The sequence below is a fragment of the Anolis carolinensis genome, chromosome 3 (genome assembly GCF_035594765.1).
Source record: "Anolis carolinensis isolate JA03-04 chromosome 3, rAnoCar3.1.pri, whole genome shotgun sequence".
Taxonomy (NCBI): domain Eukaryota; kingdom Metazoa; phylum Chordata; class Lepidosauria; order Squamata; family Dactyloidae; genus Anolis; species Anolis carolinensis.
In genome coordinates this window covers 81,980,039-81,992,609 of record NC_085843.1, presented here as the reverse complement: position 1 = coordinate 81,992,609, position 12,571 = coordinate 81,980,039, and the positions used below count along the sequence as shown (strand labels likewise).

The window sequence follows — 12,571 nt, the reverse complement described above, 5'->3', positions numbered from 1 at the left end:
TGACAGAAGGTTGTAAATCCTTTTATTCCTTCTGTTGTCCTTTGGGGAAAAGACAAACATTGAGACTGTACTTTCTATGGGATAGAATCTGTTTTCCTGCTTATTTAATTCTGTCAAACACTGTGCACTCATGATATGATATAATTAGTGAAGTACAAGGTATGAACTAGTCCATATGTGATTCCTTGTGAGCTGCATCACAGGAATATAAGGTATTTGCTGTAACAACAACAAAATTGATTTGTTCAGTAATGTTGACTGAGATATTACTGAATATTGTCATTCTAGGTGGGGTATCTATTGTTCCTCAGATGTTACTAGATTCCTTCTGTCCTAGCTAGCATGGCAAGTAATCTAGGAATACTTGAAGGCTTCTGGTTGCTCCTGCCATTTGTTCTTTCTATCTTTCGTCTCAGAGTATGCTACTTGCTATATGTAATACCAAATGTTTCAATGCTGAATATCTATATGCTCTGTTTTGACATTTTATCTCTCTGCATCCTCCTCCTCTAATGTTTGAAACTACTGGGGTTTCTGTTATCGCAGTGCCTGTGCCTTAGTTTTGATCAGCTTTTTCATTCTGGCTGTACATTAAAAAAAGCTAAACAGCAGCTTTCTTTATACAAAGACAGATATTTATTTTATCGAAAGAATTTATATAATGTCAACAGTCTGCCTGGGTGCAGCCAAAGGGGCTTAAAAAGTTACTAGCAATCCCAATTTTCCACCTCAGAGCCCATGTCCTGAACACTGAATAAATCCCCTCAGTGCTTGGGGCGTATAATATCATTGTTTTCAAATCAATGGTGAATGTACATGGTGCTAATCCTTGGCACATATTCAACCAAGCTCAGCAAGTTTCAGCAGCACAATACACTCCATGTCTTCATCAATGGATTCACATGGTGAATGAGATGCTCAGCATCTCAGTCCATGGGCATTCATACACCAAGGACAGCAAGAACAAGATCCACACAGTAAGTATTATCAGTAGGAACCTCTGCTCCTGTGATCAGGTAATGAGACACGAAGAGCCAAAAATAAGCCCTCACTTCTTCTGTCAAGCTCATCATAGCCAGACATTTCTAATCATGGAAAGACTGAGAGGTGGTCAACTTCAGCCAGACTGTGCCAACGCCCTCCCCCAACACACACACACACACACACACACACACACACACACAAACCAGCAATGCAGTTAACTTTTGGAGAGCAAGCTTTAGCTGTCAAGGAATGGTGGAAAGCTTGGTTTTCTTGGATTCAGTGACATTCAAATCCAATGTAAGGCCAGTGGATTAAAATGTGCACTTTTGTATAATAATAAAAAACAGATATTGTTATCAGGTAGCTTGGAAAGGAATGGGACAAAAAGAGAGCAAACAGTGGAGGCATGAAATAGGATGAATAATGCCACCTGTCACCTAGTAGTAGCTAGGGACGGCTTACATGGGGACCAAGCCCAGCATAAAGAAAGTTTACAAGAGGCATAGTTAAAACATAATAACATAAAACAATTAGATTAAAACTATTAAAACTAGCTGAGTATACAAAACATTATAAAAATAAATAAAAACAACACCAAATGACCAGTAACCAGGACTATGGTGGGCATGAACAGATAAGAGAGGGCAGGGCAAGGTCAAGGGCAAGGACTTGTGCAAAATGCAGACTATAGGGCTGGGTGTAAAGTGCTGGGAGATAGTGCACAAAGACTTGAATTTGGATCTTACATATTAATGCCAATATTGTATTTCTGCCAATGGCATGTTTCTTAATTAGTGGGAACCTTTTCAAATATTTTGTTGATACAGACCAAATCTAGCCAACAGGCCAGTTTCCCCTTTCCTGCAGTACATCTTGAGTCTGAGCTATGAAGCACCAAGAAATATGATTCCAGCTCTTCAGAAAATATAAGTATATAAATGATCAAAATTTGAAGCCTACATTTCCCTGTATGGTTCTGATAGGACAAAAATTCCAAAAGGGAATGCCAAATGATGGGCAGAAGGCAACATGTAAAACAAAAACCTCTAAAAAGCTATATTTTTTCACCTCCTCTTTCTAGCTTCAAGAATATTGCCTTGAAAAGAACTCTGCAATAGCTATCATTTGCTGTGAATGTTGTTGCAAGGGCATAGACATGGCTGCTTTTAAACACAGAATCAGACTTCACATGATTTTTTTCCCCCTTTATTGTCTCCACAAACTGACATGCAGACAATTTTTCCAATGTGTACATAGCACTGCAAAAACAATGTGCAGCCTTCAGCTGAAATCACGACATGCCCCACATCCATCCAGCTTCTTTTCCCATGAATTATGAACTACAAGGGCTATTCTCTCCTGCGAAATTCTGAAAACCCAAAATCTCCCATGGTGGAAAGATATGTAAACCTTGGCCTTTGCTTTTGTCTACACTTAATTTGTATATTTCATCGCTGTGTCATTCTCAATTTTAACATAAGGTAGGAGAAAGGGCTGTACATTTTAATTGTAAGAACAAAATCAGAGTGAGTTGCAATTCTCATACAAGGACTTATTAGAGCTGGCCTTACCATGAGGCAATATAGGGTTATGTCTCAGGTAGCAAATTAAAAGTGCCATGAAAGGGCAGCAAACGGTTAAGCCTTTCCAGTTAGAAACTCAATGGGAAAGATTATTGTACGTAGTAAACCGGAAGGAAAAGGAAAAAAAACCCAGAAAGACTTCATTACATATACAGTAGAGTCTCACTTATCCAACACTCGATTATCCAACATTCTGGATTATCCAACGCATTTTTGTAGTCAATGTTTTCAATACATCGTGATATTTTGGTGCTAAATTTGTAAATACAGTAATTGCTACATAGCATTACTATGTATTGAACTACTTTTTCTGTCAAACCTGTTGTATAACATGTTTTGGTGCTTAATTTGTAAAATCATAACCTAATTTGATGTTTAATAAGCTTTTCCTTAACCCCTCCTTATTATCCAACATATTCGCTTATCCAACGTTCTGCCAGCCCGTTTATGATGGATAAGTGAGACTCTACTGTATATTGATTCAATTAAGGAGGCCACAGCCCAGGGTTTGCAGGACTTGAGCAAAGCAGTTGGTGACTGAGGTTTCCCATTCACAGGTTGCCATAAATCAATCATGACTTGATAGCAATTAACAAAAGCATATGTTTACTACCAAGGATAGGTAGTGAGATTTTCTTTATGTGCCAAAATAATTTACTTGGCTTTGTCTGTTTCATTTTTTTCTATCAGCTCACCCCAACATAACCAATAGTCTGAGACAATTAGAGTTGTAGTGTAACATCTGAAAGGTCACATGTTCTACACTCTTGTCCTAAGCAATGCATGGGAACAAACAATAAGAGGGAAAGGAATAGTACCAGAAAATATACAAATACAATACTCAGATATTCCAAATAGGCGCTTAAAACGATGCAAGGAATAGCCTCAGCTGCAATTCTGTCCCATCAACTTAAATTGTGATGTTAAAAGAATCGTAAGTCTAGAACCATACCTTTAATTGCCAACAGATATCACAAATGTTTTGGAATCTACAAAATCATTAACAGCACTTCAAATTTAGACCCCTTTAATGCTCATTAAGGCCAGTTCCACACAGAGAAGAAGTCCAGGTTGGGGCGGCTTTCTGTCCCACCAGGACGCAAAGCCTGCGCTTTCGGTGGTGGGTGTCTCAATGCCCTCCCCGGAAACTTCCGGGAGAACACCCAGACACTCTAACCCCTCTACAGTACCTAATTCATTTGGGGCAAAGCAGGGTTTTCCTGCTTTGTCCTGAATTAACTTGGTTTTACCGGAGACATCATTTGGATGTCTCTGTAAAACCATGGGAGCTGCTGCATTACGGGCCCTGTCTGGATGGACTCTAAGACACTCAGTGTTCACAGCAAGTATATGGATTTTCCAGGCCACTTGCCCATTATTTTTATACAGTACCATGGAATCTGAAGAAAGAGTACACTATCATAATCAACTGGCATTTCAGAACTATAAACTGCACTAAATTAAATTAGGACCAGATAAACATAACTAGGTCCCTTACTGGTTCCCTGGGTACAATTGAAATTGTTTGCAGGAAATTCAGTGCAAGAAACAAGTTACATTATCAGTTCTGTTGTACTAAAAGGAACAAAATGTGGATACATCTTGACAGTGTTCAGACTAACAAGGATGCAGGGGTAGGTGGGAACTGAACTATGACTAATCAGAATTTTCCTTTGTCTTTCAGCTACATTGCACAAGTGCTGATGTCTGGCAATGCAAAAGCTACGCCACCAAAGGGGAATGATAGCTAAACATGTCTGCCTTTCCTACAAAACTAATATTCAGCATGAGCAAGACAATAATGGCTTTTACATCCTCTGTGTCAAAACACTTTCTCAATAACTCAGCCCCCTTAATAGGGTCTTCACCATGTACAGCCTTATACCACTTCTAGTCAGATAACAAAGCCTAGAAAAATTCCCAGCACTGGCATTCTAGTGAAGATGGCTGCTTAGGAAAGCAATGTGTTAGGAGAAGAAAACAAGCCTTCCTCTTGTCATTGTTGGCAGACTAATTCATGTGCAATGTATCATGCCTCAAAGCGTTTGTTGTTTCTGCCTTGGCTTTGAGAAGACAGTATGTGTGAGAAAACCAAGTATTGCTTCAAATAATCATTGCATGAGTAGATGTGCTACTGCCCTAACAACTAGGAAAAAGAGGCTTGGTGCTTTGTAGCACATACATGTTTTCCCCACAAGAATCTGATCCATGTTCATTTTTTCCTACCCCAAGAAATCATGTTTTTTCAACCCCGAAAACAAAGTCCAGTGTTGGACTGGCAGCTTCCATGTATGGGTCTACATTTCAACATTTGGATACACATTATCATTGCCATACACATATGGGAGAAAGTCTTCTAGCATGATGCACAGTGCACCACATATTCATAGTTTGATGTGGATCAAAACCCAATTGCTTCCCTTGGAAGAAGACATGCTTTGCATTGGGGGGAGTGAAGACTTAAGAAAACTTCCCCACATTACTGAGAATAATGTTTTATCTCTAAGAGCTCTCTTTAATATTACCCACTTCCACCGCAACTAAAGTGCCATTTCTAAATCCAGTTTAACAGAAGTGGATGAGGGGAGTCTTGCTGCCATTTTTCCCTCTTGCAATATACCAGGCTCACATGTGGATTGCAAACAAAGAAAGGAGTAGATTCTGTACTAGAATCCCTTTCATTGCCAAAGCACTGCTGAACAGCATCCCCCAACTGTTGCACTATAGTCATAAATTAAGGCATTCATTGTGGTACCTGATACATTTATATAGGTACATGCTGTTAGCTAAAATACTGTTCAAATGGTGCTAAACTTATGAAATGTCACTTGTTTCCATTTTTGTGAATAAAAATCTTGAGAACACATAAATATCTGTGTAAGGATGAAGGTTTAAAATACAAAGACATGTAGTCATTCACAGCACTATCATCCTCCATGTTATCATATTTAAAAAAGCAATGTACAAAAGGAAAAAACCCACAATAACCCAAGTTAACCTTCTCAAGGTAGTTCCTCTGTATTACATCAGGAACGATTCTATGAATGAAGGAAGGAATTTTATTACGATCTCAAACCGGGGGTTTGAAACATGAAAACATTAACATCAGAGATTTTTAAAACAATAAAACCCGAAGTTCAAAAATTAAAAGCAGGAAGTCCAAGATATACAACCATCGTAATCAGCTTCAAATTTAAAGCATATCCACAAGCCTAAAACATCTCAAGTCTGAAGCATGGTTTACAAATGACGCTTGAATGTAGATATTAAATGTGTAGGTTAAAATCTTATCCACTAAAATCATCTGCAATCTAACTCCTTAATTTTATAACTGCAGCACAAAATGTAGCCACTATTAAAGTGATCCATGATTCCTTATCCTCTATTAGATATTTAAAGGAATGTTCATCACTTCTGCCAGAGATCTTCTGTATAATAGGAGTAATAAAATCATAGTTCCATAGATCAGGGTGGATAGTGGATCTGTAAATTGTGTGATTCCTCACCATTGGCTATACTGATGCAGGCTGATGTGGACAGCACTTCGATAACATCTGGAAGATTGTATCTGCTCACCCTGCTGACATAAGGGAACTTCACTAAACCTATTTCAGAGCACTGCAGGCTTTTTAGGAAGAATCATAGCTCACACGGACCAAAAACATCAATTAAAAAATAATACCTATAGCATTGATCTAAACCAGTGATAGGATGGACCGGTAATTATTTTATCACAATGTGTTAGGGACTGGAACTATATTTGTGCTAGCTGATTTTTCTTTTTCTGGAAAACTCACTAGGAACTGGCAATCAGTGACTCAGGAACCAGTATTGGTTCACAGATCATCATTTTGAATCATCAGTGATAACTCGTGTCTGAGTCTGATTGCCTTCCAAGTGTAGGGTCTTGGCAGTGGATCCGTAGGCAACTGTCCACCAGGAGATGGTGATTGGGCATTTGGACAATGTGGCCAGTCCAGCGAAGTTGATGATGGAGGATGATCGCTTCAATGCTGGTGGTTTTTGCTTCTTTCAGCACACTGACATTTGTTTGCCTGTCTTCCCAAGAGATTTGCAGGTTTTTCAGAGAATGCTAATGGAATTATTCCAGAATATTTCAACAGCCAGCAATAGAATATATATATATACACATACACACACGCAACACACACACCATCTAATATATAAATACAACATCTAATACGTTAAAAGACTCTAAACTTTACCAAGAGAAGGATAAAATAAACGGATGACAGCAGGCGGAAACAGAGATGAAAAATGGAAAAAAGAAATAATTAGACAATTTGAACTCTTAAACAATGTCTTGGAAATTTCAAACAGCAAACTGGATAAATTACAAGATATATTGCACATTTTAGATATGTTGGATCACAAATTTGGAATCTTAATACAGAAGAAATCAACTGGTGAGGTATCAAAGCTGTATGAGCTCCAATCAAAAGACTTACTACACTGATAAGATAATAATATACAGTTAAAACAACAACCAGTTCTACTAAGGTCCTCACTCAGATGGAATGGTGTCTATGAAAATGTCCAAAATCTGAGAAAAATGAGGATTGAGATGCAGAACATGAAAAACAGGAACCAGAGGTGGAGAAACAACTGAGCAAGATACTGGAGGCAAATGTTGAATGGGTTAGTGGTTTGAGAAAGAGAAGTTTGAGAAATCTGATCTTCAGGAGTGATCTGGGAAGGTTTTCAAAAATGAACTATAAGAATATTATAGCTAAACTAAAATTCACATTCAATTAAAGAACAAGCCAAAATATAAGATTTCTCCACTCTTTTGAATTAACTCCATTCTTTCCAAACCAACTTTTTGAAAGGCATTTCTTCTTTTTACCACTTGAGGGAGTTGTAATCATGCAGATGGAACATGACATTCTATCATTTATGTTATACCAGTTCATTTTCCATCCCATCCCAAAGCAGCACTGTCTCTTTAATGCTAAAATCTTATACACATTTGTTTAAGCTCCACTGAACTTAACAAGATTTATGTCTGAGTAGATAGGGGCATGATCATGTTTTATGCTTTATTCAAAGACTTAATTGCCTTAGGAGTGTTTTTCTCCCAATGAATCATAGAATCATAGAATAGAGTTGGAAAAGACCTCATGGGCCATCTAGTCCAACCCCCTGTTTCAAACTCTTCTGATTATAGCCACAAAATAATAGAATCATACAATTGGAAGGGGACCACTGAGTCCTCAATGTTAGATCCCCAGCTAAACCACTCTCAGCAGGCAGCAGGTAGCTTTCCAGTATTCCCCCCCTCAAAACATTCAAACAAGGACACCCCACTTCTTTATGCAATTCTTACTGCAGAGAAGTTCCTTTCAACATTCAACTGAAATCTACTCTCAGAGCATTAGACCTGATCTTAATCTCTGCTGCAGCCTGTTTTGAGAAAAGAGATCACCAATCCTCAGTACTCCCTTGACAAAGCTGAACATGCCCAGCTGGCCCTCCTTATCCATGGATTTTACATCCATGAATTACATCAATAACAGATTTCTGTGTACTGCTCTGGTATTATTTTACAATGGATTTTTTTAAAAAAATATTGTAAACACAGGTAGAATATCAAATTCAGTAACCATTTCATAATACAAACAGAATGCTATTCTCTTAACATTGCCAATTACACATTTGTCTCCCACTTGTGTCTATCAATATTTCTCCCCTCCCTCCCCCCCTGTGGTATCCACAAGGTTCCAGGAAATAAGTCCCAGTGGATACCAAGGACCCACTATACTCCAGATAGGGTCCAACCAGTGCAGAACATAGTGAGACTATTACTTCCCTTGACTTGGAAACTATGTTTCTATTAATGTAGGTTAAAATAGCATTTGCCTTCTTCACTGCAGGATCGAATTGCTGGTTGAAAGACTCAGCTCGTTTAAAGAGAGTAAATAAGGAAAATTAACAGAAGGGTTTACTGTCACCAGTGCCAGCATACAACGAAGGATGACAATCAAGAACATGCCTGGTGATCAACCTTGCTGCTGGAGGTCTGGGTTTTTTAAAAAGGGAAATGAATTTTGAGAAACCAGGACTGATTATGATTTGGCATGGCAGGAAAAGACAAGAACATAGATTTTCTTTTCTCGTCTTTCTGTTGTTGTTTTTTTACATTGCCACTATAAAAAATCCCCCCATTTGTCTGAGGATCAGTCTTGATATGAAACCTAAGAGATACACTATTAGTGTAGAACTTTGTTAATTACTTTTGTCAAAGAATTCCAATATGCACGTAAATGGGATACTAATTGCTACTCAAGTCTTTAATTGCCTCTTGAATTGAACCGAAATAATTAAATGCCAAATTAAGCAAGGTACCATATTTAAATATACTGATCTGAATCCAATCTTTTCACATGTATCATTTCTACTACTTTCTAAACAAGGCCAAATCCCATGATACACAATTTTGAGACATTGTTTGTCTTACAGGGTTTGTCTTACAGGGCTGCTGGAAAGTCCCACCCTGGGCCTCAGCTGGTAAATTATTTTCCTGTTCTGGCTTCTCCTTTCATGCTCAAGCTTAGTCACAGGGCTGCCTTTAAATTAAATGGCAATCCTACTCCATTTCAAAACCAAGTACATGTTAACAACCTTGAACCATTTGATTAAGTAACTGGGCACTCATGATTTTAAAGTTCACTGGAATAAGGACTCGGCTTTTGTGTTAAGAACCAAACTAATTGCTTTCTTTTCCAATCTATCTAGCTTTACACATTATCTATCTATATATCTATCCATCCATCCATCTATACACATAATAAAAGTGAAAAGATGTATGTGTGTATGTGGCTGGGGTGCCCACTTCCACAGACAGGCTTCCACTTCCACAAACAGCTATGTGCTGAGGAGCCACCAAAAGCACTCTCTCCACGGACATTTCAGGTTATAGCGAGCACCATGAGCATGTAGTCCAAACCCTGCCAATGTCCTCCCCAAACACTATGGCCCACTACCCAAGGAATGCTTTCACTCGGGGACAATTTCATCCTAGATTTTACGTGTTTCCTCCACCACAAACACCCTAGTGTTTCTTACTCTCCCTATTGGTGTGGAATTTGCACGATCCTGCCCACTGACTCTCCCTTAATCCTTTTCTACTCTTTTCAACTCGGGCTGCATAACAAACAGAGCAGAACTGAGCAGCAACTGAATATACTGGAGCGGTTTGGGGACTGACTGTAGTTTAGCCTGCACCAAGACACAGCACTGTGACCCCCACTGACAATGGACCTGGACCACATTTGGCACACAAAACCCCCATGACCAAAGAAAAATACTGCAGAGGTTTGGGGGGAATTTGCCTTCATTTATAGCAGTTGTAGGTACTGGGATTTATAGTTCACCTGCAATCAAAGAGCATTCTGGACCCCACCAATGATGGCCCTGGACCTAAATTAGCACACACAACCCCCATGACCAACAAAAATTGCAGGAGAGCTTTGTGGAAAATTCACCTTGATTTATAGGAATTATAGTTCACCTAAATCCAGAGAGCACTGTGAACGCAAACAACCATGGATCTGTACCAAATTTGGCAGATATCCAATATGCCCAAATTTAAATACTGGTGGATTTGGGGTGGAATTGGCCTTGACATTTGTTAATTGTAGATACTGGGATTTATAGTTCACCTCCAATCAAAGAGCACTCTGAGCTCCACCGGTGAAAGAACTGGACCTAACTTGACAGACAGAATCCCATGACCAACTGAACATACTGGGGGGATTTGACGGGACTGACCCAACATGGTGGAAATTATCATTCATCCTGCAGCTGAAGCATACTGAACCCCACCGATGATGCATCTAGAGCACATTTGCCCAACATGACAAACTGTATTGATAGAGTTTCAGGGGGTTAATCTGGCATGATGTGAGTTGTAGTACACTCACAACCTTATGCATTTTGTACAATTAAAAATGATTTTTTTTTTCAAATAACCCTGGCAACACTGGGTACTCAAGCTAGTAAAGGAATAAAATACAGTGGCAACTGTTTTTTCCCCCTAATATAGACAACAAGACAAAACAGGGAGGCATTGAAAATACTATTAGCAAAACCCATGCAGACTACCTACAGGATGTATGGAAAAATATGTCCTAAAGGCAACAGATCCCATCTGATCTTGGAAGTTAAGGTCAATCCTAGTTAGCACTTTGATAGCACAAAAACAGGAAGGAACTGGCAAAAACCACTAGAGTATTGTTTGCTGAAGAAAATTCTATAATGTATTTGATTATTGGGTTGCTGTGAATTTTCCGGGCTGTATGGCTATGTTCCAGAAGTATTCTCCTGACGTTTTGCCCAGATCTATGGCAGGCATCTGCAGAGGTTGTGAGGTCTGTTGAAAACTAGGCAAGTGGGGTTTTACATATCTCTACTTGGGACTGCCTTTGAAGATGGCCCAGAAACTACAACTGGTGCAAAGGTCAGCAGCCAGGTTGCTAACTATATGGAGCGGACGGAGCCCCAATTAGAACAGCTCTACTGGCTGCCGATAGGTTTCTGGTCCCAATTCAAAGTGCAGGTACTGACCTATAAAGCCCTGAATAGTTCGGTCCCTTCCTATATTCGTGACTGCATCCCCTCCTATGTACCTGCACAAGCATTAAGATCTGCCAGGGAGGCCCTTCTTGTGGCCCTACCACCATCACAAGCACAGTTGCTGGGGACGAGGGAGTTGCCCCCCAGCTTTGGGATGCTCTCCCCAGGGAGATTAGGCATTCCCCCACCTGTCCTCCTTCCGGAGGGAATTGAAGACGGATGTTTAGACAAGCCTTTGAGAATGTCTAGCCCAATGGTCTGCAATTATGATACAGCACAGCACTTTTATCCCATTCCCTTGGTCCTTGCACTATCCATTTCTTTTCTTCTTGTTTACAGTTGGTCATGTTTTTACGACAGATGGCACTATAGGTTATTAGCACTGTTCTGCGTTCAAATTGTTGTTTTATATACTAGTGGTTTTATTTTGTATTGTATTGTGTGCTTATTTTATATGTTGTTTTAGGTACCTTGTGTCATATGTAAGGTACCCCGAGTCCCTTCGGGGAGATGGAGGAGGGGTACAAAAATAAAGTTACAGTAGTCTCTCTTATCCAACCTTCTGGATTATCCAACGCAGTCTGCCTCCCGCCCGGATCCACAGCTGTTTCTCTATGCAGCAAGGACTGAACTTTATACGGATTTAATTCTGACAATGTTACTGCAAGTTCATTTTATGCAAGTCTATCTTTATTTGTAGTCAATTTGTTAGTAGCCAATGTTTTTATGGTCAATGTTTTCAATACATTGCGATGTTTTGGTGCTAAATTCATAAATACAGTAATTACTACATAACATTACCGTGTACTGAACTGCTTTTCCAGTCGATTTGTTGTAAAACATGTTTTGGTGCTTAATTTGTAAAATCATAATGTAATTTGATGTTTAATAGGCTGTTCCTTAATCCCTCATTATCTTAACATTTTCGCTTATCCAGTGTTCTGCCGGCCCGTTTATGTTGGATAAGTGAGACTCTACTGTATTATTATTATTATCTATGGAATGTTTAGGGTGGAAGAAATCTTGTCTGTTTGAGGCAAGTATGAATGTGGCAACCGGCCACCTTGAATAGCATTTAATGGCCTTGCAGCTTCAAGGCCTGGCTGCTTCCTACCTGGGGGAATCCTTTGTTGGGAGGTCATTAGCTGGCCCTGATTGTTTCCTGTCTGGAAGTCCCCTGCTTTCAGAGTGTTGTTCTTTAGTTACTGTCCTGATTTTAGAGTTTTTTTTAATACTGATAGCCAGATTGATTATTGCAGTTATACCCCGCCTTCCTCCCAAACTGGGATTCGGGGCGACTATAAGGTTCGTGGGGGTCGCCATAAGCGGCAGGCGACCTGAAAGAACCCGCAGACAAAATGGAAGAGGCAATGCAGTGGGCGAAGACGCATGGAAAGAAGCAGCCACTC

General features: G+C 39.5%; 1 protein-coding gene across 1 annotated transcript in view; it reads right to left on the bottom strand.

The window, feature by feature from the left end:
- Positions 1–12,494, bottom strand: part of cryaa (crystallin alpha A) — a 28,547-nt gene extending 16,053 nt beyond the window's left edge. Inside the window, exon 1 of the mRNA XM_003218974.4 lies at positions 12,277–12,494. Coding sequence (XP_003219022.2) covers positions 12,277–12,485 — 209 coding nt within the window. The 5' untranslated portion in view covers positions 12,486–12,494. The remainder of the gene's footprint in view (positions 1–12,276) is intronic.
- Between the last annotated feature and the right edge of the window lie 77 nt (positions 12,495–12,571).